This window comes from Heterodontus francisci, chromosome 46, assembly GCF_036365525.1.
Source record: "Heterodontus francisci isolate sHetFra1 chromosome 46, sHetFra1.hap1, whole genome shotgun sequence".
NCBI lineage: Eukaryota > Metazoa > Chordata > Chondrichthyes > Heterodontiformes > Heterodontidae > Heterodontus > Heterodontus francisci.
The window spans coordinates 9,969,792-9,994,272 of record NC_090416.1 but is presented as its reverse complement, the minus strand read 5'-3'; the positions used below and the strand labels follow the sequence as shown (position 1 = coordinate 9,994,272).

At 50.5% G+C, this 24,481-nt stretch overlaps 1 protein-coding gene across 10 annotated transcripts in view; it reads left to right on the top strand.

The window, feature by feature from the left end:
- The window catches only part of gatad2b (GATA zinc finger domain containing 2B), an 81,831-nt gene that overhangs the window by 20,838 nt on the left and 36,512 nt on the right, over positions 1-24,481 (top strand). For 3 of the 10 annotated variants that reach the window (XM_068022564.1, XM_068022568.1, XM_068022562.1), the window contains exon 1: positions 17,287-17,511. The exons of 5 other annotated variants lie outside the window; for them this stretch is intronic. In XM_068022564.1, coding sequence (XP_067878665.1) covers positions 17,405-17,511 — 107 coding nt within the window. In that variant the 5' untranslated portion in view covers positions 17,287-17,404. Of the gene's footprint in view, positions 1-17,286; positions 17,512-24,481 lie in introns of those variants that run through there. 2 more of the 10 variants (XM_068022565.1, XM_068022563.1) reach the window with 1 other exon arrangement.

The window sequence follows — 24,481 nt, the reverse complement described above, 5'->3', positions numbered from 1 at the left end:
ACTATTCAGATTGAGATGGCGCGTTATCTTGCCGCCTAGGTTTGCTTGCTGCCACTCACAGCTCTGTCAAATGGGTGTGGCTTTGAGCCTCACCCAGCACTGGAACATGCACAGGCTCCACCGCAGTACTGCCAGAGTGATACATTATCTGGAAGATCCATACACTGTCTGCCTGATCCTGTGGGTCTTTTTCAAAGAGGACTTGGATTTCTGCAGCCCCTTTGATGACTGAGGATGTCCCAAAGCACTTCATAGCCTGTGAAGTAGTTTTTGAAGTGTTGGAATGTTGGATGTGTGCACAGAAAAATCCCACAAAGTGCCTTGAGGGTGCTGCAGGACTGTTTGGTTTATTTGATTGATTTGTTCAGCTCTGGAAACACATCAAGGAAGGCCTCCCCCTCTGCGGCCGACAGGCGGTCAGCTGTCTGTGGTGTAGGGCGGGCATGCGAGCATTGCCCCTTTTAAGACTTTGCTGCTGCTCAGAAGCTCTGCAAACATATAGTCTTTCCCAGCCGTACTGCTTAAGATGCTGTGTTGTGTTATCACACCTATGTTCTCGCCAGCATAGAGGCTGAGGTCATGTCGTGAGGCAAAAAGAAGTGTGTAGGAAGGAAAGAACTCTCCTTTCTATCACGCCTTTCACCACCTTGGGTTGTCCCAAAGCACCTCACAGCCTGCGAAGCACTTTGGAAGTGCAGCCACTGTTGTAATGTGGAAAACGAGGCAGCCAGTTTGCACACAGCAAGCTCCTGCAAACAAAAGTGATATAACAACCAGATAAACCCTCTAACTGAGGTTGGTTGAGGGATAAATATTGAATAGGGCAGCACTGGGAAGAACGCCCCTCCACTTTTTACAAAACAGTGGCCATCAGATTGTTTACGTCCACCCGAGAGGACAGTCTCAGTTTAATGCCTCGTCTACAGGAAGGCATGTCTGACAGTGTAGCATTCCCTCAGTGCTACACTGGGAGTGTCGGCCTGGATTGAAGACCCAAGGGATCTTCAGGTTTTTCTCACATACTATAACAACAACTTACATTCATATAGGGGAGGCAGTGGCGTAGTGGTATTGTCACTGGACTAGTAACCAATCTGGGGACATGGGTTCAAATCCCACCACAGCAGAAGGTGGAATTTGAATTCAATTAATAAATCTGGAATTAAAAGCAAATCTAAAGATGGCCATGAAACCATTGTCGATTGTTGTAAAAAAAAAACTATCTGGTTCACTAATATCTTTTAGGGAAGGGAAATCTGCTGTCCTTACCTGGTCTGGCCGACATGTGTCTCCAGACCCACAGCAATGTGGTTAACTCTTACATGCCCTCTGAAATGGCCGAGCAAGCCACTCAGTTGTATCTAACCACTACGAAATCAATAGAAAGGAATGAAACTGAACGGACCACCCGGCATCGACCTAGGCACCAGAAACGACAACGGCAAACCCAGCCCTGTCGACCCTGCAAAGTCCTCCTTACTAACATCTGGGGGATTGTGCAAAAGTTGGGAGAGCTGTCCCACAGTCTAGTCAAGCAACAGCCTGACATAGTCATACTCACGGAATTATACCTTACAGACAATGTCCCAGACACAGCCATCACTATCCCCGGGTTTGTCCTGTCCCACCGGTAGGACAGACCCACCAGAGGTGACAGCACAGTGGTATACAGTAGGGAGGGAGTTGCCCTGCTGAGTTCTCAACATCGACATCGAACCCCATGAAGTCTCATGGCATCAGGTCAAACATGGACAAGGGAACCTCCTGCTGATTACCACCTACCGCCCTCCCTCAGCTGATGAGTCAGTACTCCACCATGTTGAACAGCACTTGGAGGAAGCACTGAGGGTGGCGAGGGCACAGAATGTACTCTGGGTTGGGGACTTCAATGTCCATCACCAAGAGTGGCTCGGTAGCATCACTACTGGCCGAGTCCTAAAGGACTATCTGCTAGACTGGGTATGCGACAGGTGGTGAGGGAACCAACAAGAGGGGAAAACATACTTGACCTCGTCGTCACCAACCTGCCTGCTGCAGATGCTTCTGTCCATGACAGTATTGGTAGGAGTGACCACCACACAGTCGTTGTGGAGACGAAGTCCCGCCTTCACATTGAGGATACCCTCTATCGTGCTGTGTGGCACTACCACCGTGCTAAATGGGATAGATTTCAAACAGATCCAGCAATGCAAAACTGGGCATCCATGAGGCGCTGTGGGCCATCAGCAGCAGAATTGTACTCAACCACAATCTGTAACCTCATGGCCTGGCATATCCCCACTCTACCATTACCATCAAGCGGGAGATCAACCCTGGTTCAATGTAGAGTGCAGGAGGGCATGCCAGGAGCAGCACCAGGCATACCTCAAAATGAGGTGTCAACCTGGTGAAGCTACAACACAGGACTATCTGCATAAGCAGCATGCGATAGACAGAGCTAAGCGATCCCATAACCAACAGATCAGATCTAAGCTCTGCAGTCCTGACACATCCAGCCGTGAATGGTGGTGGACAATGAAACAACTAACTGGAGGAGGTGGCTCCACAAATATCCCCATCCTCAATGATGGGGGAACCCAGCACATCAGTGCGAAAGATAAGGCTGAAGCATTTGCAACAATCTTCAGCCAGAAGTACCGAGTTGATGATCCATCTCGGCCTCCTCCTGAAGTCCCCAGCATCACAGATGCCAGACATCAGCCAATTCAATTCATTCCGTGTGATATCAAGAAATGACTGAAGGCACTGGATACTGCAAAGGCTATGGGCCCTGACAATATTCCGGCAATAGTACTGAAGACCTGTGCTCCAGAACTTCCCCCAGCCAAGCTGTTCCAGTACAGCTACAACACTGGCATCTACCCTGCAATGTGGAAAATTGCCCAGGTATGTCCTGTCCACAAAAAGCAGGACAAGTCCAACCCGGCCAATTACAGCCCCATCAGCCTACTCTCAATCATCAGTAAAGTGATGGAAGGTGTCATCAACAGTGCCATCAAGCGGCACTTTCTTAGCAATAACCTGATCAATGACGCTTAGTTTGGATTCTGCCAGGGCCACTCAGCTCCTGACCTCATTAGAGCCTTGGTTCAAATGTGGGAAAAAGAGCTGAACTCAAGAGGTGAGGTGAGAGTGACTGTCCTTGACATCAAGGCTGCATTTGACCAAGTATGGCATCAAGGAGCCCTAGCAAAACTGAGGTCAATGGGAATCAGGGGAAGACCCTCCGCTGGCTGCAGTCATACCTAGCGCAAAGGAAGATGGTTGTGGTTGTTGGAGGTCAATCATCTGAGCTCCAGGGCATCACTGCAGGAGTTCCTCAGGGTAGTGTCCTAGGCCCAACCATCTTCAGCTGCTTCATCAATGACCTTCCTTCAATCATAAGGTCAGAAATGGGGATGTTCGCTGATGATTGCACAATATTCAGCACCATTTGTGACTCCTCAGATACTGAAGCAGTCTGTGTAGAAATGCAGCAAGACCTGGACAATATCCAGGCTTGGACTGAAAAGTGGCAAGTAACATTCGTGCCACACAAGTGCCAGGCAATGACCATTTCCAACAAGAGAGAATCTAACCATCTCCCCTTGACATTCAATGGCATTACCATCACTGAATCCCCCACTATCAACATCCTAGGGGCTACCATTGACCAGAAACTGAACTGGACCAGCCATATAAATACCGTGGCTACAAGAACAGGTCAGAGACTGGGAATCCTGAGGCATGTAACTCACCTCCTGACTCCACAAAGCCTGCCCACCATCTACAAGTCAGGAGTGTGATGGAATACTCTCCACTTGCCTGGATGAGTGCAACTCCAACAACACTCAAGAAGCTCGACACCATCCAGGACAAAACAGCCCACTTGATTGGCACCCCATCTACAAACATTCACTCCCTCCACCACTGACGCACAGTGGCAGCAGTGTATACCATCTACAAGATACACTGCAGCAATACACCAAGGCTCCTTCAACAGCACCTTCCAAACCCGCGACCTTTACTAACTAGAAGGACAAGGGCAGCAAATGCACGGGAACACCATCACCTGCAAGTTCCCCTCCAAGTTCACACACCATCCTGACTTGGAACTATATCGCCGTTCCTTCACTGTCGCTGGGTCAAAATCCTGGAACTCCCTCCCTAACAGCACTGTGGGTGTACCTACCCCACATGGACTGCAGTGGTTCAAGAAGGCATATTACCACCACCTTCTTGAGGGCAATTAGGGATGGGCAATAAATGCTGGCCTGGCCAGCGACGCCCACATCCCATGAATGAATTTTTTTTAAAAAGCGCCTCTGATGTCCCAAAATGTCCCAGGGCACTTCACAGGAGCATTATCAGATAAAATGTGACACTGAGCCACGAGATATTGGGACAGGTGACTCACAGCTTGATCAACGGGGTCGGTTTTAAGAAGCATCTTAAAGGGAGAGAGGCGGAGAGGTTTAGGAAGGGAATTCCAGAGCTTAGGACCCAGGCAGTTGAAGGCACAGCCACCAGTGGTGGAGCGATGGGAATTGGGGGATGCGCGAGAGGCTGAATTGGAGGAGCACAGAGATTTCAGAGGGTTGTAGGGGCTGGAGGAGGTTACAGAGATGGGGAGGGGGTGAGAAGGCCATGGAGGCATTTGAAATGGAGCGAATTTTAAAGATGAGACATTGGTGGACTGGGAGTCAGTGTAGGTCAGCGGGCAATAGGTAAAAATCTTTCCTTTTTGTTTCATACGGTGGCCTACTCTTTGGAGTCCCATGAGTTATGCAGGGGAAAAACCCTGAGGGTAGTTTTCTGCTGGCACTGCGTCGCAAACAGCAGTGAGGAGGAGGACGGTTTATTTTTGTGTGTGATGGTGGTGACTGGGGAAGGAATGTTGGCCAGGATTCGAGATGAGCTCCCGGATGGTGCAGTAGAAATTTTGGCATCTGTCCGCTTGTTTGACTGAGAGTTGATCAGCTCTCTGGAAACTTGTACTGTCTCAGGCAAGAGAAATGAAAAGCGTTCTTCAACTTTCAGCCTCCACCTCTGAGGCATGTCGGCTGTTAGCTAACCTTGGCGAAGGGCAGGCATGCGGCCACTGCCCCTTTAAGACTTTGCTGCTGCTCGGAAACTCTGCAAACATATGGGATTTGCCAGCCGGGCTGCGTAAGATGCTGTGTTGTGTTATCACACATCCATCTGTTGCCAGCACTGAGGCTGAGCTCATGTATTAAGGTGAAAAGACGCATGTTCAAAACTCTCATTTACACTGTGCCTTTTTTGGTGTGATGGCCAATGAAGTAACTTTTGAAATGTAGACTCTGTTGTGGGGAAGCGCAGCAGTCAGCATATGAACCATATAAGATCCTGAGTGGTCTTGACAGGGTGGATGTGGAAAGGATGTTTCCCCTTGAGGGGGAATCTAGAACGTGGGCTCACTGTTTAAAAAATAAGGGGTCGCCCATTTAAGACAGATGAGAATTTTTTTTCTCAGTGGTTCGTGGGTCTTTGGAACTCTCTTCCTCAAAAGGCAGTGGAAACAAAGTCTTTGAATATTTTTAAGGTAGAGGTCGATAGATTGTTGATATGCAAGGGGGTGAGAGGTTATCGGGGGTAGGCGGGAATGTGGAGTTGAGGTTACAATCAGGTCAGCCGTGATCTTGCTGAATGGCGGAGCAGGCTCGAGGGGCCGAGTGCTGCTCCTAATTTGTGTGATAGTTTGTTTGTATGTGCGTGCAGCAAGCTCCCACAAACGGCAATGTGATAATGACCGAAAGCTGATGGTTGACTGATCAAAGTTAACCAAGACACTGGGGAACACTGCACCCACCCCATGCCCCCCCCACTCTTGCCGCTGTTCCAATAACGCCCAAGGGATCTTCTATGCCCGCCTGTAAGAGAGCCGCAGTTTAATGTTTGAACTGGAAGACGGCACCTCCGACAGTGCAGTGCTCCCTCAGTACTGACACTGGGGTGTGTCAGCCTGGATTTACCCCTGCTCACGAGCTGGGGCGAGGCTGGAACCCGTGCATCGCGACAGCCGAACCGAAACCACCGCCATCTGACCTCAATGCGCTGAAGTCTTGAGTGAGCAGGTCTTTCTCACAGAGCTGTGGCAAAACCTTCATCGGATCAGTGGGGTATTTTACGAGGCAGTGTGGGCTGTTTCATGCACTTGTCCTGAAGGTAATGACAAGGAATCCTTTGTAAGGTGCTATCTCAGCCTGCAGCACAAGTGGAGAGCGCCACAAGTTTTACCGGCTGCTTACCGCCAGCTGTCCGTGATGCTACTTGTTGAGACTCCGGGGAGCTGTGAGGTTGCAGAAGGTAAGTAATACAAGGTAGATTTACAAGGATGTTACCAGAATTGAGAGGGGGTATCACTGATAGGAGAGATTGAACAGGCTCTTTTCTCTCGAGTCGAGAAGACTGGGGGGGTGACCTGTCAGCGGTCTTTAAGATTATGAAAGGGTTTGTTGGGGGTAGTCATAGAAAGGATGTTTCCACTGGTGAGGGAGACCAGAACTGGTGAGGGGCCATATACATAAGATGGTCACTAATAAATCCACCAGGGAATTCATTTACCCAGAGAGTGGTGAGAACGTGCGAGTAGAGTTACACAAGTTCTTTGAGGGTGTAACAAGCAGGGTGGATAAAGAGGAACCAGTAGATGTCTTGTATTTGGATTTCCAAAAGGCATTCGATAGGTTGCCACGCAAAAGTTTACTGCTCATGGTGTTGGGGGGGTAATATATTAACATGGATAGAGGATTGGCTAACTAACAGGAAACAAGAGAGTGGGGATAAATGGAGCATTTTCAGGTTGGTAAACTGTAACTAGTGGAGTGCCACAGGGATCAATCTGTATTAATGACTTGGATGAAGGGACCAAATGTATTGGTGTCAAATTTGTGGACGATACAAAATTAGGTAGGGAAGCAAGTTGTGAGGAGGATGCAGAGAATCTGCCAAAGAGGTATAGATGGGGCTAAGTGAGTGGGGGAAAAATTGACAGACGGTATTATGTGGGAAAATATGAGGTTGTCCACTTTGACAGGAAGAATGGAAAAGCAGATTATTTATATGGAGAGAGACTGCAGAATGCTGCAGGACAGAGGGATCTGAGTGTCCTTGTACATGAATCACAAAAAGTTAGCATGCAGGTACAGCAAGTAATTAGGAAGGCAAATAGAATGTTGGCCTTTATTACAGGGGGGAATGGAGTATGAAAGCAGCGAAGTCTCACTACAACTGTACAGGGCCTCGGTGACACCACACCTAGACTACTGTGCACCGTTTTGGTTTCCTTGCTTAAGGAAGGATATACTTGCATTGGAAGCAGTTCAGAGAAGGTTCACTAGGCTAATTCCTGGGATGAAGGGGTTGTCTTATGAGATTAGAGAGATACAGCACTGAAACAGGCCCTTCGGCCCACCGAGTCTGTGCCAACGAACAACCACCCATTGATACTAACCCTACAGTAATCCCATATTCCCTACCACCTACCTACCTACACTAGAGGCAATTTACAATGGCCAATTTCCCTATCAACCTGAAAGTCTTTGGCTGTGGGAGGAAACCGGAGCACCCGGCGGAAACCCACACGGTCACAGGGAGAACTTGCAAACTCCGCACAGGCAGTACCCAGAATTGAACCCTGTGAGGCTGCGGTGCTAACCACTGCGCCACTGTGCTGCCCAAAAAGGTGGAAAGGTTGAGCAGCTTGGGCCTGTACTCATTGGAGTTTAGAAGAATGAGAGGTGATCTTATTGAAATGTATAAGATTCTGAGGGGGTTTGAGGGGGTACATGCTGAGAGGTTGATAGGTTAATTGGCCATTATAAATTGCCCCTAGTATAGGTAGGTGATAGGTGAAATATAGGGACAGGTGGGGATGTGGTAGTAATGTGGGATTAGTGTAGGATTTTAGTATAAATGGGTGGTTGATGGTCGGCACAGACTCGGTGGGCCGAAGGGCCTGTTTCAGTGCTGTATCTCTAAACTAAACTAAACAAGTTGTGTGTGTGTGTGGGATAGAGGGGAAGTATGATGAGGAATGAATGGCCTTAGCTGCGCTGTGTCCTCCAGTTCCTGGTCATCCAGCTAAGTCCCACCCGGCCATTTACTGATATACTGTTGTTGGGACTTCGCTGTGTGCAATTTGGTTGCTGCATTTGCTGGCAGAACAAGGGGGCTGTATTTTGAAAAGAGTTTTCTGACATCTGGAGGGCATTAAAAGGTGTTGTATAAATGCCAGCTCTTAGCTTTGTTCTTTGTGAACCAGTTAATTGAATTGGCCTCCCCTTTACCTACTGGATTGATTGCCGGCCATGTGTACAGACGGCAGAGACCCTAAAAACAGCAACAAAACTAAACTTTCTCTCCGGGGAGGAAGGATGTGGTGGTGACTCATTGTGGTTCCCGGAATTGCATGGAGGTGAAATGTGAACTTGAGACTTATATGACTGGAATGGATCGAGCACATCTGCATGTCCCCCACCGCGAACGTGGTCAATCCTAATGAGAAGTAGGAAACTTGAGGTTGGACGAAACTATGAATAGGGCTCGAGTTTGTGAAGACGCAGTTTCGAATCTCAGACCGGCCCAGACAAACTTCTGTTTCCCAACTGCCAGGGATTTCTGGGATTGGGATTTCGGTGGGTGAGATCAAATGGAATTGCAGGTGTGGCAGACAGTGAGGATGATACCTGTTGACTACAACAGGACATCGATAGGCGAGCAGAATGGGCAGACAAGTGGCAGATGGAGTTTAATAAAGCAAAGTGTGAGGTGATGCATTTTGGCAGAAGGGATAGGGAGAGGCGATATAGACTTAATAGCACAGTTCTAAAGAGTGTACAGGGACAGAGGGACCTGGGGGTTCATGTGCATCGATCTTTGAAGGTGACAGGACATATTGAGAGAGTGGTTAGTAAAGTATATGGGATCTTGGGCTTCATAAATAGAGGCATTGAGTACAAAAGTAGGGAAGTTGTGCTGAACCTTTATAAAGCTTTGGTGAGGCCTCAACTAGAGTATTGTGTCCAGTTCTGGTCACCACACTTTAGGAAGGATGTGAGGGTCCTTGAGAGGGTGCAGAGGAGATTTACCAGAATGGTTCCAGGGACGGGGGATTTTAGTTACAAGGTTAGGTTGGAGAAGCTGGGGTTGTTGTCTCAGGAGCAAAGGAGATTGAGGGGAGATTTGATCGAGGTGTACAAGATTATGACAGGTTTAGATAAGGTAGATAAGGAAAAACTGTTTCCGTTAACTGATGGTACAAGGACTAGGGAACACAGATTGATGGTTTTGGCCAAGAGATGGCGGTGGGGGGGGGGGGGGGTGGGGGTGGGCGGGAATGTGAGAGAACTTTTTTACACAGTGAGTGGTTATGACCTGGAACTCGCTGCCCACCGGGATGGTGGAAGCGGAGACGGTGAATGATTTCAAAAAGAAATGTGATGGGCAAGTGAGGGAAATAAACTTGCAGGGTTACGGGATAGAGTGGGGGAAATGGGACTGACTGGATTGTTCTACAGAGAGCTGGCGTGGACACGATGGGCCGAATGGCCTCCTGCACCTGAGCTGTTTTGACACTGACTTTAATTACCTATCAGGGATGGGATGGCAGGCTGCAAAGATCTGGAGAACCCGATTGCAAATAAATGTGGATAACTCTCATTCCATTGGGTTACAGTCAACATCCTGTGACTAATGATAAAACAGTGTTCACTTTCCATTCGTAGCTTCAGTTGATTATTTTCCATGACATTAAATAAAAATAAAAAATAAATAAAAATAAAATAAATTTAAAAATATTAACAAATAAAAATACATTTCCAAGGTATCTGTAATCGAAGAAAGCAGTTCCTCCCTCACTGAGAGTGCTGACTTGAGCCACACTTACAATGAATGGCCTCATCCTGTAATGCTCCTCGGATTGGGCGGCACAGTGGCACGCAGTGGTTAGCACCGCAGCCTCACAGCTCCAGCGACCCGGGTTCAATTCCGGGTACTGCCTGCGCGGAGTTTGCAAGTTCTCCCTGTGACCGTGTGGGTTTCCACCGGATGCTCCGGTTTCCTCCCACAGCCAAAGACTTGCAGGTTGATGGGGAAGTTGGCCATTGTAATTTGCCCCTAGTATAGGTCGGTGGCAGGAGAATTGAGGGAAGGTGGGGATGTGGTAGGGAATATGCATTTAATGTAGGATTAGTATAAATGGGTGGTTGATGGTCGACACAGACTCAGTGGGCCAAAGGGCCTGTTTCAGTGCTGTATCTCTCTATGAATTCAGTTCGGTCGGTCATTTGGTTCTTTGTTCTAGTGCTTCTCTGAGTTGCGCAATAAAGTTTGGATTGAGGTGGGGACATGTGCTGGACAGTTTTGCTTTGGGCTTTTTTGCTCAAATGTGGCATTTGACGACTGCGGTTCCCATTGTGGTTCAGCAATAGTGACAGAGAAACGAGACCCCAGAAGGAACCTGAGTAGGATTGCCACTTCCCTTTGTGTACTTGCAACAGTTTTTTCATTAGTTTGTGGAATGTGGGCGTCGCTGGTCAGGCCAGCATTTATTGCCCATCCCTAATTGCCCGTAAGGTGGTGGTGGTGAGCTGCCTTCTTGAACCGCTGCCATCCATTGGGGATAGGTACACCCACAGTGCTGTTAGGAAGGGAATTCCAGGATTTTGACCCAGCGACAGCGAAGGAACGGCGATATAGTTCCAAGTCAGGATGGTGTGTGACTTGGAGGGGAACTTGCAGGTGGTGGTGTTCCCATGCGTCTGCTGCCCTTGTCCTTCTAGTTAGTAAAGGTCATGGGGTTTGGGAGGTGCTGCCGAAGGAGACTTGGTGCGTTGCTGCAGTGCATCTTGTAGATGGTACACACTGCTGCCACTGCGTCGGTGGTGGAGGGAGTGAATGTTGAAGGTGGTGTATGGGGTGCCAATCAAGTGGGCTGCTTTGTCCTGGATTGTGTCGAGCTTCTTGAGCTGCACCCATCCAGGCAAGTGGAGAGTATTCCACCACACTCCTGACTTGTGCCTTGTAGATGGTGGACAGGCTTTGTGGAGTCAGGAGGTGAGTTACTCACCGCAGGAATCCCAGCCTCTGACCTGCTCTTGTAGCCGCAGAATTTATGTGGCTGGTCCAGTTCAGTTTCTAGTCAATGGTAACCCCTAGGATGTTATTAGTGGGGGATTCAGCGATGGTAATGCCATTGAACATCAAGGGGAGATGGTTAAATTCTGTCTTGTTGGAGATGGTCATTGCCTTTCAGAAACCTCGGTTAGGTTCTGTCTTTAACCTTTCCAGTGAAAAAAAGCCCCAATTATTGTACCTTTCCTTGTAACTAGAACTTGTCAGTGATGATTTTACTGTTCTAAACCTTCACTGTAGCCTTTTCGTGACTTTAATATCCCTCACCAGAACTATGTCAAACTTTCAGGTGGGACGTTAAACTGAGGCCCCCTCTGCCATCTCGGGTGGATGTGCAAGATCCCGCAGCTACAATTGCAGGGGGAGTTCTCCCCCGGTGCTCTGGGGCCAATATTTATCTCTCAACCTTACTAAAATAGATGATCTAGGTCATTATCACGTTGCTGTTTGTGGGATCTTGCTGTGCACAAATTGGCTGCTGCTTTTCCTACAATACAGCAGTGACTACACTTCAAAAAGTACTTCATTGGCTGTAATGCACTTTGAGATGTCCTGTGTTTTTGAATGGTAGCACCTCCGACAGTGCAGCCCTCCCTTAGTACTGGACTGGAAGTGTCAGTCTGGATTTTGGGCTCGACTCTCTGGAGTGTGACTCAAAACCGTGACCTTCCGACTCGGAGACGGGAGAGCGACCCCCCCCCCCCCCCTCCTCCGCCACGGCGAGGCCAACAGACCCAGAGGGAAAATGTTACTCAGTGAGTCAGACTTGCGTTGAACTTGCAAAAATCTGCTTCTCTTCGCCGAAAGTAAATTGGAACAGAAACACAGTTGTGGTTGGCAAGGTAATGAACAGGCTGCAGAGGATCTGGGAAGCAGCTTGGGCAGCCGAGTCGCGATGCCTGCAGGTCACAGTACAGACACGCAGATAGAGAGGCACTCTGTTTCTCGGCCAGTATCCGAGTGAGCTTTGCAGTATCACACGTTCCAGCCAGGTCCAGCCTCTAAGAGGCCACTTGTAGGCCGCGTTATCTAAATTGGTCTGTTCAAAAGCAAAATTTCGATTGCAATTTTATTAACTGATGGCAATTTACTCAGGGTTTTTTTCCTCCTTAATTCATTAAATTGGATAGTAATGGAGTTGGGGGAGGGGCTTCAGAAACTGGGCGCACAAAACCACCGGATGGCTGGAGCTTCCATTGGTGAGAATGTGGGAGTCGCTACCACAAGGAGCGTTTGAGGCAAATCGCAGAGATACATTTGAGGGGGATGTTACATCAGCACGTGAGGGAGATAGGAATAGAAGGTGATGGTGAGATGGAGACCGGTGGAGGTGCCTTGTGCAGAGCAGAAACGCCGGCACAGACCTGCCGGGCCGAATGGCCTGGTTCTGTGCTGTGAATTGTTTGTGGTAACTGATGACATAGTAAAATTGAATGGGAGATGTACTACAGAAATTTACAATGGGGCAGTTTGACTGTGGGAGAAATAAAGTGAGCAAAATTTGGGACAACAGGAAGTAAAGTTTGTGGATAGGAAATGCATGTCCTATGCAAGATTTTTTAATAGCGTTGACCCTCCACATTTCCCAGCCCCCTTCCCCCGGGTTACCTGTGCTATGACCAAACCTTTGGTCACTATTTCCAGCCTGTCTCTGTGGTTCCGACTCCCTCAACTGGAGCTTTCCTTGGGTGCCCCCCGCACGCACACCTCGGATTAACGTCGTCTCATCTGAACGATAGCACTTGCGGCAGTGCAGCACTCCCTCAGCGCCGCGCTGGAGTGTCAGCCTGGTTCTTTGTGTTCAGGAGGGGGAACTGGAAGGAGCCTTGTGGCTCGGAGGCAAGACTGCTCCCAGCTGAGTCACGGCTCACACTCGCTCATTAGGAACAGGAGGAGACCATTCAGCCCTTCAAGCCTGCCTTCACTCCATATCCCTCGCCATCTTCACTCAACCAAAATCTTTCCATCTTACTGTTGAAAGCTCCAGTTGATCCCCAGCCTTTTTGGGGGAGAGTGTTCCAGATTCCCACTCCCCTTTGTGTGAAGAAGTGCTTCATGACATCACCCCCTGAACGGCCTGGCTCGAATTTTAAGGTTCTGCCCCCTTGTTCTGGACTCCCCCTCCCCCCCCCACCAGAGGAAATAGTTTCTCTCTATCGACCCGATCGAATACTTTAATCATCTTAAACCCCCTCGATTAGATCACCCCCTTAATCTTCTACACTGGAGGGGAATACAAGCCCAGTCTGTGTGACCTGTCCTCGTAATTTAACCCTTTCAGCCCCGGGATCATTCTGGTGAATCTGCTCTGCACCCTCTCCAAGGACAGTATCTCCTTCTGGAGGTGCGGGGCCCAGAACTGAACCCAGTTACTCCAGATGGGGGTCTCTGCATCTTCGGTATTCCTCCTTCCTCGATATAAAGGCCACCATTCTAGACATTACATTTTGATTCCTTTTTGAACCTGTCCTTTGGCGTTGAATGACTTGTATACCTGGACTCCCAAATCTCTTCGCTCCTCTACCCTTCCTGGTTTGTCAACATTTAGAAAATACTGTTGTTTTATTATTCTTGGGCCCAAAGTGGTGACCCCACATTTGGCCAAGTTCTTTTGGGCCTCCTTATCTCGAGAGACAATGGATACGCGCCTGGAGGTGGTCAGTGGTTTGTGAAGCAGCGCCTGGAGTGGCTATAAAGGCCAATTCTGGAGTGACAGGCTCTTCCACAGGTGCTGCAGAGAAATTTGTTTGTTGGGGCTGTTGCACAGTTGGCTCTCCCCTTGCGCCTCTGTCTTTTTTCCTGCCAACTACTAAGTCTCTTCGACTCGCCACAATTTAGCCCTGTCTTTATGGCTGCCCGCCAGCTCTGGCGAATGCTGGCAACTGACTCCCACGACTTGTGATCAATGTCACACGATTTCATGTCGCGTTTGCAGACGTCTTTATAACGGAGACATGGACGGCCGGTGGGTCTGATACCAGTGGCGAGCTCGCTGTACAATGTGTCTTTGGGGATCCTGCCATCTTCCATGCGGCTCACATGGCCAAGCCATCTCAAGCGCCGCTGACTCAGTAGTGTGTATAAGCTGGGGATGTTGGCCGCTTCAAGGACTTCTGTGTTGGAGATATAGTCCTGCCACCTGATGCCAAGTATTCTCCGAAGGCAGCGAAGATGGAATGAATTGAGACGTCGCTCTTGGCTGGCATACGTTGTCCAGGCCTCGCTGCCGTAGAGCAAGGTACTGAGGACACAGGCCTGATACACTCGGACTTTTGTGTTCCGTGTCAGTGCGCCATTTTCCCACACTCTCTTGGCCAGTCTGAACATAGCAGTGGAAGCCTTACCCATGCGCTTGTTGATTTCTGCATCTAGAGACAGGTTACTGGTGATAGTTGAGCCTAGGTAGGTGAACTCTTGAACCACTTCCAGAGCGTGGTCGCCAATATTGATGGATGGAGCATTTCTGACATCCTGCCCCATGATGTTCGTTTTCTTGAGGCTGATGGTTAGGCCAAATTCATTGCAGGCAGACGCAAACCTGTCGATGAGACTCTGCAGGCATTCTGCAGTATATAGAACTCCATATACCACACGTCCATATTTAAAAACTCTCTTATTTTTAAGTCCCAGCCCTGTGAAGCCAGCCTCCTCACACGTACAGATATCTCCTCCTGCCTGAGCTCGTAGTCTGGAAGCTTTCCTGTTGTGGACGAGAGCTCCGTGAGGTGACAATCTGTGCACATGTCGCAAGGCGGCCCAGCATGGAACTGAGAACTTCTGAATCACACTGAGCTTCCTGAAATGAAATAAAGCTCTGCTCTGCCCTGCCCTTTTTTCCCCCTCCTTCCCAAAGAATTCTTTCAGTATGATGTTCAGGATCCAAGGCAATATTTTATAGGGTAACCAGCATTCTGCACATGTGTAGTGGGTTTGCAACACTGGGTGAAAGGGCAGGGTGGCCCTGTTGCAGTTGGAGGGTATAGTAGACACAATGTACCTCAGGAAGGAGGTGGGAGGGGGGTGGAGGAGGAGACAACTGCCCCCCCCCCTCAGTTGTCCCGCCGCCCCTGCCACATCAACCTCATGTTCCCCTACCAAGGCAGCAGAGGGAATTACAACCCTTCCCCAAAATGCCCTCAAAACTGCTGCAATTACCTGAGACCAGCCAGCACAGCTCAGTTAGGGGTTGAAGCTAGGAGCTGCTGGCTTCATGTTACAGTGGGTCAATTCCTGCACCAACTGACCCGCAGATCCTTTTTCAGAAACATCGCAGCCTCGGTGGGGGGGGGTGGGGGGGGGTGCGGTCCTTGGTGATTTAGAAGGCACCGCCTCGGAAGTCAACATTTCAGAGGGAACTAGCGAAGTAAGGGGGATTAAATGATCTGCAGAGAAGGCTGGAATTGGAAGCTGGGACCGACCTGCCGTGGCGAACGCAGCGGTAGAGCTGGCGCAGGGGCGGTGGGTCAAAGAGAGATTGCAGTTCCTGTGCCCACCATCCCCCATAAATACGTGCGCTGCATTCTACACCCTGGCGTGATTCTGTCGTTGGGTCCCAGACTGCGTCGTGGTTTGCTACCGCGTTCAACTGGTTCAGAGTCAAACTTTCGGGATTTTTTGATCACATGAGCAGCACATGCCGATCCCACCATTTGCCTGTAGTTTGCAACCTCCCCAGCCGCCAAGTCCCTGGCCACTCTCCCCTGACCGACCTTGCATGTACATATTGCTTATTTTATCTGGAGACTGTCCAAAAGAATTTCACAGCCAGTGAATTACTTTAGATGTCTTGGGAAAGTCGGCTAAGGGCAGATGTGGCACACAGCAAGATCCCACAACATGAATAATTGTTTCTCCTGGTATTTGAGCTGTTGGGTGAGGAAGGAATGTTGTCGTGGATACGGGGAGAACTTGCTGATCTTGAAAATCCCAAAGAACAGACATTGGTTTAACGTCTCAGCAAATAGTTGAGACCTCAGACAGTGCAGCCCTCCCTCAGTGCTGATCCTCCGACAATGCAGCACTCCCTCAGTGCTGACCCTCCGACAGTGCGGCGCTCCCTCAGTGCTGACCCTCCGACAGTGCGGCGCTCCCTCAGTGCTGACCCTCCGACAGTGCGGCGCTCCCTCAGTGCTGACCCTCCGACAGTGCGGCGCTCCCTCAGTGCTGACCCTCCGACAGTGCGGCGCTCCCTCAGTGCTGACCCTCCGACAGTGCGGCGCTCCCTCAGTGCTGACCCTCCGACAGTGCGGCGCTCCCTCAGTGCTGACCCTCCGACAGTGCGGCGCTCCCTCAGTGCTGACCCTCCGACAGTGCGGCACTCCCTCAGTGCTGACCCTCCGACAGTGCAGCACTCCCTCAGTACTGACCCTCCGACAGTGCAGCACTCCCTCAGTACTGGCGCTTGGAGTGTTGGCCTGAATTTTGCGCTCAACTCTCTCTCAAGTGGGGTTTGACCCCACGACCTCCTGCCTTAGAGGTGACAGCGTTACTATTTGATCCGCACCTAGTACAAGCCGGGTTCGATCCCCTGACTGTGCTGAATTGGCTACTCGTGCCTGGGGCTGGTGAGGGCCTCCCACGGGGCCCCAGTGTCTCGTGGTTAGGGTGGGGTTTGGGGGGTGGCGTGTATCAGCGAAAACAGCTTGAGTTTGTATTCCTGATCACTATCCCCTGCAAAGCCCCACCCCTGGCCTCTCCGCACTGCCTGTGCGAGCACGGACGGAACTGCAAATCAGCTCCGACACCCTCCACAGTTGAATAGCCGACCCCCCATCTGAAGTGCTCAGGCAGGGCGCAGAGTGGCAGCTGGAGGCCTGAGTTGTCAAAGGGCTGAAAGTTAGAAAGTGAAAGGAGGTCTGCGACAGGGCCGAGGTTAAAAGTGATTTATTTATGCCTCCCCCCCCTTCCCCACTTGCAGCTTGTGGCAGTGAAAGAGTTAAACCCCCTTCCCCTGAAGTCTGGAGCAGATCGGATCCAATCCAAGTGAATGTGAGCATTTTTTCCCAGTCATTTCCCAGAAAAGGGGGGGGGGGTGTTGGTGACTGGGTGGGGTTAGTGAGGGGGGGGGGGGGTGGGGGGTGGGTGGTGGGGATGAAAATTACTGTAGGCCTGAGGTTAAGACTGGCTGGAACCAGTTCCTTACCTCGGAGTGCACGGCCGCAAGGCATTGTGGGGCACGGTTCCCTCAGTGGACTGTAAACATTAAAAGCTTGGCAAAAGGTGTGCCCGCCTGCAGGGGCTCTGGCAGTCCCGGGAGGGATGGCACAGAATGTGGGGCTACCCAGCCACCGTCGAGAGGGCTGCACTGAATCACTTCTTACATTCTTCAAACAGCATTAAGGAGCAGCAGTACAGGAGAGGGGAGGAGTCTGACCTGTGAGTACCAAGAAATATTTGTGTGTGTGTGTGTGGGTTTTTTTTAAAACTGCCTCGTAGCATGAAGAGCGGTGAGCGAGTGAGAGAGAGGGCTTTTTTTTATTTTTCTCTCTGCCTTCCCCCCCTCCCCTTCACCCCGTGTGAAATTCCTTTGTCTGAGGGCCCCCCCCCCCCACTTCGCGCGCACACTGTACGGGCACACGCACAGACACCACATACCGGCCGGCCAGCCCCTGCGAATTCCTCATCAGCACAGCTCTTGGGAGTCGGGAGCTGCTGAGAGTCTTGGCCGCTTGCCAAGAGAGCCCTGCCGTCGCAGACTACAAAAGGGTGGTCTGCAATCTGCAGAAATTACAGGCCATTAGGCAAGGAAGTGTGCCTGGTCTTCGCAGGAAGCCACGATGTGTTGTGTGCATGAAATAGTGTGGCACAACTGAAGGGAGAGCGGAAAAAAAAAATCTCTTCTCTCCGCAACCCCCCCCCCCTCCTCCTCCACTCCCACTCCACTCCCACTCCCAGCCCCGTTTTTCCCTCCAGCCATTCAGGTCGGTGAGATTCCCAGACTTCTGCCGCCGTTCAGTTCCTCCGAAATAATTATGCAGATTCCCAGCCACTCGCCTGCATTCAGCTGCACTTCCCCACTTTACAGACTCCGGTTTCTGTCCAGTTAATTTCTGTGAATGCTACTCATTCATAAAATCGGCCTCGCCCCACACAACTCCCCGCCGCTTATATCTACAAGGTTGCAGGCAGTCGCACCGCCGGGTTAAAAAGGTTAGCCGTTCATACCCGCCTGTCACTTCTACAACTTGAGCCCTGCGTGTGATGTGCGTTCAAGCCTTGCGTCCCACCCTTGTTCCTGTTTTTTTATATGCCGCCCGCCAGTTACAAATGGAGCAGTTCCCTCTGTGCAAATGCCTCTGCTCTCTCTCGGCGGGTTTCCCAGCAAGTGAACTGCATGCCTTCAACTGTCAGCTCCCATATCGGTTTACAACACACAGCCTCCCTCCATTCAGTTATTTGACACTGCACCACTTACGGCATCTGCGTCAGTCTAACTCACTTGTGCCGTCTGGTTTTCATCAGTCTCGGATATGTCTTTCCCCACCTACCCTCATCCCCGCCACCTCCCAGACTGCTGATGAGGGGCAATTCCAACTAACAGCCCCTTTCCCCGAAAATGGGGCATTCTTCAAGTCAGCCTGTTTGGCTGTGGAAGTCACCAAGGGAGCCACCAGATAGCAACCAGGAACGCAAACCCCTGGTTCTTTTGTCCAGCCCAACACCGCCCCCTCCTCTCTTTCCCCCCCCCCCTCCCCCCCAACTACCCCCAGTCCCAGAGACATGAAGGATGTATAATTTCCCAGCCATTACCCCACCAGGAATCAGCTAGCTTAACACAGACTACAGTTCCTTCCACCGCGCCGCACAATATACCTTTCTTCTGAGCAGGGATGAGGGACTTCAGTTAATGTGGAGAGACTGGGAGAAGCTGGGATTGTTCTCCTTAGAGGAGAGAAGGTCAAGGGACGATTTAATTGAGGCGTTCAAAATCAGGAAGGGTTTTGATGGAGTAAATAAGGAGAAACTGTTTCCAGTGGCAGGAGGGTCGGTAACCAGAGGGACACAGAGTTAAGATAATTGGTAAAAGAACCAGAGGGGGAGATGAGAATTAATTTTAACGCAGTGAGTTGTTGTGATCTGGAACGCGCTGCCTGAAAGGGCGGTGGAAGCAGATTCAATAGTAACTTTCAAAAGGGGAATTGGATAAATACTGGAAGGGGAAAAATGTGCAGGGATGTGGGGGAAGAGCAGGGGGCGGGGAGTGGGGCTAATTGAATAGATCTTTCAAAGAGCTGACGCAGGCACGATGGGCCGAATGGACTCCTGTGCTGTATCGTTCTATGATTTGACATGCAGGAGCTTTTGATTCAGCTGTTCACATCACTGCCCCTTTCACTCGGGAGAATTGCATGCTTAGTTACACTGTTGAGAGCGAAGTCTGTTCTTCTTGTGAACCAACGTACCATTTTGCACTTCGGCCTGTGCCTGAGCAGGCTCGTCCTCCAGAGGTTGTCACCCAGCGGGGACGCTCTCAGCTTGTAAGCACCAGCCGCTGCTTCAATAAATGATTGCTGCAGAGAGGTCCGAAATACAAGCTATAAATGCTGCCCAGGAAGCCGGGAGAATCTCCAATCAGTCTGTTGGATGTGTGGGGGGAGTGGGAGGACCCTGGACCGCCGAGGTGGAGCTGGCGGCCGGGAGGTTGGGGCAGTTCTTCAGAACATGCCCCACCCCCTTGCAGACGTGGCACCGTGCCCCGTCCGAGGTCCAAAAGACGCGGTAGGCCGTCCCCTGGAACTCCAAATTAAATTGGCCTTCCGAGTTCTCCTCCCGCGCCAGCTGCATAAATAACTGGCGGCGGAAGGAGTAGACAGGTTGGAGGCTGTGTTCCCGAAGACCAAGCCGGACTGGGGTGATCCCCGACCTCACCTCCCCCAGATGGTGCAGGTGGGGGGAGGAGGAGCTCACTGGGAATGAAGGGTGGGACGTTTGATAACATTATCCGATGCGCAGTGGCCCCCAGAGGGTCCACCGGCAGGAAGGTCCCCCCCACAGTGAGCCCCTTACTCAGGGCCAGGGACACGGCCCGCTCGGTCTTTAGAAATAACACAGCCTTCCCATACATCGTTGAGGCCGCAACAATGGCCAAGGGGCCGACAACCTCGGCCATTGGCTTCACACAGGCCTCAATGGACATGTTGGGGTGGGGATAGCTCTTCACCCCATGGCTGGACGTTATTAATTTAAAGGGTGACGGGGCCACGTGGGCAGCCACAGAGGTTGCAGCTGCATAGGTTGTAGAGGGCCCCGCCACCTGTGATGAAGGGCTTGCCATGGGTCTAAGAGCTAACCCACTCCAAATTGTAGGCTTGAAAATAACTTTATGCACAAAACAAACAAACAAACAGGTTAGGGGAGAGGCTGAGGGAATAGAGGAGAGGGAAAGACAGGCTGTAAGGGATGACTTTCTTTTCCTTTCTGGAGGTGGTGCACACAGCACACTTGAAACAGTCTCTGCCAGCACACTTGGTCTTACGATCTTCTGGTCTTCTGGTTGGGGGAGGTGTCTTCACCTGGGTCAGCTGAAGCTGCCCAGGCACTATTTATCCCCTTCTGTATATTAGCCAGGCAGCTTCAGCTGACTCAGGCTGGGCAATTGGGGTGGGGAGGGAGCTTCCCTGCAACTTTAGTGCAACTGCACAGCTCCCTGCAGAATTGTATAGCCCCCACCCCTTGTTCTTCTGGCCTCTTCCACCTCCCACAACAGTCCAAATGAAATGAGTCTGGTGCTCAACACCCACCTCGAAATACAGGCTTATTCCAAAAGTCTTTCCTCCTCTGCAGCAAAAGTTGTTCAAAGTTTTTGCAGTTTCTTCTCAGCTCTCCCTCTCCAGCAGCACCTCCAGCAACTGACTGCAGCACTGTCAGCTGCACCTCGTTGAGGCACACAGCACTCAGTATTCCCAATCACAGAGTATCTAACCCCCATTTTTTTTTTTCTTTTCTTTTTTTTTTACTCTGTATCTAACCCCCCGTTTTTTTTTTTCCTTTTTTTTTCTTTTTTCTTTTTTCTTGTCGAGGGGGCCTTTATTCCTCAGGCCCCCTTTATATACATACTTATATTTTTAAAATAACTTTATTAAAACCAGATAAATAAACAAAAAACTCAAATTAAAATGCCATTCTCGGCGTCAACAATGCACTCCAGTCCCTGCGGTGCCCACCGGTCGCGGAAGGCCTCAAGCGTACCGGCGGACACCGCATGCTCCTTTTCCAGGGACACCCGGGCGCGAACGTAACCGCGGAAGAGGGGCAGGCAATCGGGGAGGACGGACCCCCCAACGGCCCGCAACCTGGACCTGTGAATTGCCACCTTGGCCAGGCCCAGGAGCAGACCGACGAGGAGATCCTCCTCCCGGCCCAAGCCCTTCCGCACCGGGTGCCCAAAGATCAGGAGCGTGGGACTGAAGTGCAGCCAGAATTTGAGGAGCAGCCCCTTCAGATACTCAAATAGGGGCTGCAACCTCGCACACTCCGTATAAATGTGGAACACGGACTCGTCCAGGCTGCAGAAAGTACAGGTGGCCTGGGAGTCCGTGAACCTACTTAAAAGCCTTATCTAACCCCCGTGCTGTACCTGTCCTGGGAGTGTTTGATGGGGACAGTGTAGAGGGAGCTTTACTCTGTTTCCAACCAGCGTGCTGTACCTGTCCTGGGAGTGTTTGATGGGGACAGTGTAGAGGGAGCTTTACTCTGTATCTAACCCCCGTGCTGTACCTGTCCTGGGAGTGTTTGATGGGGACAGTGTAGAGGGAGCTTTACTCTGTATCTAACCACGTGCTGTACCTGTCCTGGGAGTGTTTGATGGGGACAGTGTAGAGGGAGCTTTACTCTGTTTCTAACCAGCGTGCTGTACCTGTCCTGGGAGTGTTTGATGGGGACAGTGTAGAGGGAGCTTTACTCTGTATCTAACCCCCGTGCTGTACCTGTCCTGGGAGTGTTTGATGGGGACAGTGTAGAGGGAGCTTTACTCTGTATCTAACCACGTGCTGTACCTGTCCTGGGAGTGTTTGATGGGGACAGTGTAGAGGGAGCTTTACTCTGTATCTAACTCCGTGCTGTACCTGTCCTGGGAGTGTTTGATGGGGACAGTGTAGAGGGAGCTTTCCTCTGTATCTAACCCCCGTGCTGTACCTGTCCTGGGAGTGTTTGATGGGGACAGTGTAGAGGGAGCTTTACTCTGTTTCTAACTCTGTGCTGTACCTGTCCTGGGAGTGTTTGATGGGGACAGTGTAGAGGGAGCTTTACTCTGTATCTAACTCTGTGCTGTACCTGTCCTGGGAGTGTTTGATGGGGACAGTGTAGAGGGAGCTTTACTCTGTATCTAACTCTGTGCTGTACCTGTCCTGGGAGTGTTTGATGGGGACAGTGTAGAGGGAGCTTTACTCTGTATCTAAACCCCGTGCTGTACCTCATGAGGGAGCCTTTGATGACACCGGGTGCCCTAAGTGGATATCATTCCATTCCACAGCTGAATGTCTCCGAATGACAGCGTCCCCAGGTTTTGGTTACTGGCGTGACAACAGCAGTCTCCACAGCTTCAATTCTCTCAAGATGCTCACTTTGCCTGCGCTGACGCCGCGCAGAGTTGGACAGTCTGTCATCAGCAGGGCAGAGGGGGATGACCTGACTTGAGACTGTGCCTGTCGCCCCTGTTGATGTGCTTTCTCGCTGCAGCTTCAGTGATGGCACTGCTAGCCTGGCAGCAGCCCGCGCTGCCGGTGGGGTCAAGACAAACTGCAGAGCAGCCAGAATACCAGACCATGCCAAACTCCCCTTTCCTGAGCAAAGCCTGTGTGCCATTCAACATCTCCTTGGCTGCACTGGCCAGCTCAGACGTGGAGCACATTGACCTTTCACCTCTACGCGATCGGAAGTAATGGGCAACAGCGCACTCATTTTAAATCATGAAGAAGTAAGTGGAAAACCGTGCACAGTTCTCAGCTCTGTGTCGTAACTGATGTGACGGAAGTCGGTGTTGCTGAGAAGGCCAGTATTTATTGCCTTTCCCCAAAGAACTGAGTGGCTCGCTCGGCCACGTCAGAGGTGGGTGAAGAGTCACCCACATTGGTGTGGGACTGGAGTCGTATATAGGCCCAGCCCGTTTAAGGACGGCCACTTCCCTTCCCGAAAGGGCATTGGTAAAGCAATTGGGTTTATATGACAGTCTTAAATGTTTCGTAGTGTTTAGAATTTTTTAGAACATTACAGCGCAGTACAGGCCCTTCGGCCCTCGATGTTGCGCCGACCTGTGAAACCATCTGACCTACACTATTCCATTTTCATCCATATGTCTATCCAATGACCAATTAAATGCCCTTAAAGTTGGCGAGTCTACTACTGCTGCAGGCAGGGCGTTCCACGCCACCTACTACTCTCTGAGTAAAGAACTCAGTAACTTTTACTGAGGCCAGACTTTTTAAACTGAATTCAAATTCTCAAACTCCACTCCATAGGGGGAACTTGCTTTTCTGTTCTCTGCGTTATTAGTCCACGAACAGAGCAACGAGGTTACCGTACTGCCCAGTGTATCTGTAAAATACCAGGCTCCCATCTGAGTTAGCTAAAGGTGCTTGCGTTTGTTTTAAGAGAGAATGGTCCTGGGGATGATGGACGTTAATGGAGAGACTGGAGAAGCTGGGATTGTTCTCCTTCGGGCAGAGAGGGTTAAGGGGAGATTTAATCGAGGAGTTCAAAATCAGGAAGGGTCTTGATAGTGTTTTGATTGGCATGAAGAGTCGAATCTGTGTGTACTGTAAACTGTTGTGATTGTAAGTGGGAGGAGCTTGCATTTATATAGCACCTACCAATTTAAACATGAGACTTATTCTTCAGGAGCCATCCAACACAATCCGCTCCCTCGCAAAACCAGAACCAGCTGAACGACCTCATCCCGTTTCCTGGCTCAGCTTTAACCTTTTACACACGTTTTTGAGTACAGAGTACAGCCTGTTAAAGGAGTGTGATGTGAGTGGGGCATCTCCATAGAGTCAGCGTGCTGCAGAAGGGGAGCTCGGGGTAAGGTTCTTCACCTGACAGCAGATTCAACAGCAGAATGACTTTTAATAAAAAAATTCCTTCATGTGATGTGGACGTCACTGGCTAGACCAGCATTTGATGCCCATCCCTAATTGCCCTTGAGAAGGTGGTGAAGAGCTGCCTTCTTGAACCGCTGCAGTCCATGTGGTGTGGGTACACCCACAGTGCTGATAGGGAGGGAGTTCCAGGATTTTGACCCAGCTACAGTGAATGACGATGATATATGTCCAAGTCAGGATACTGTGTGGCTTGGAGGGGAACTTGCAGGTGGTGGTGTTCCCATGTGTCTGCTTCCCCTGTTCTTGTA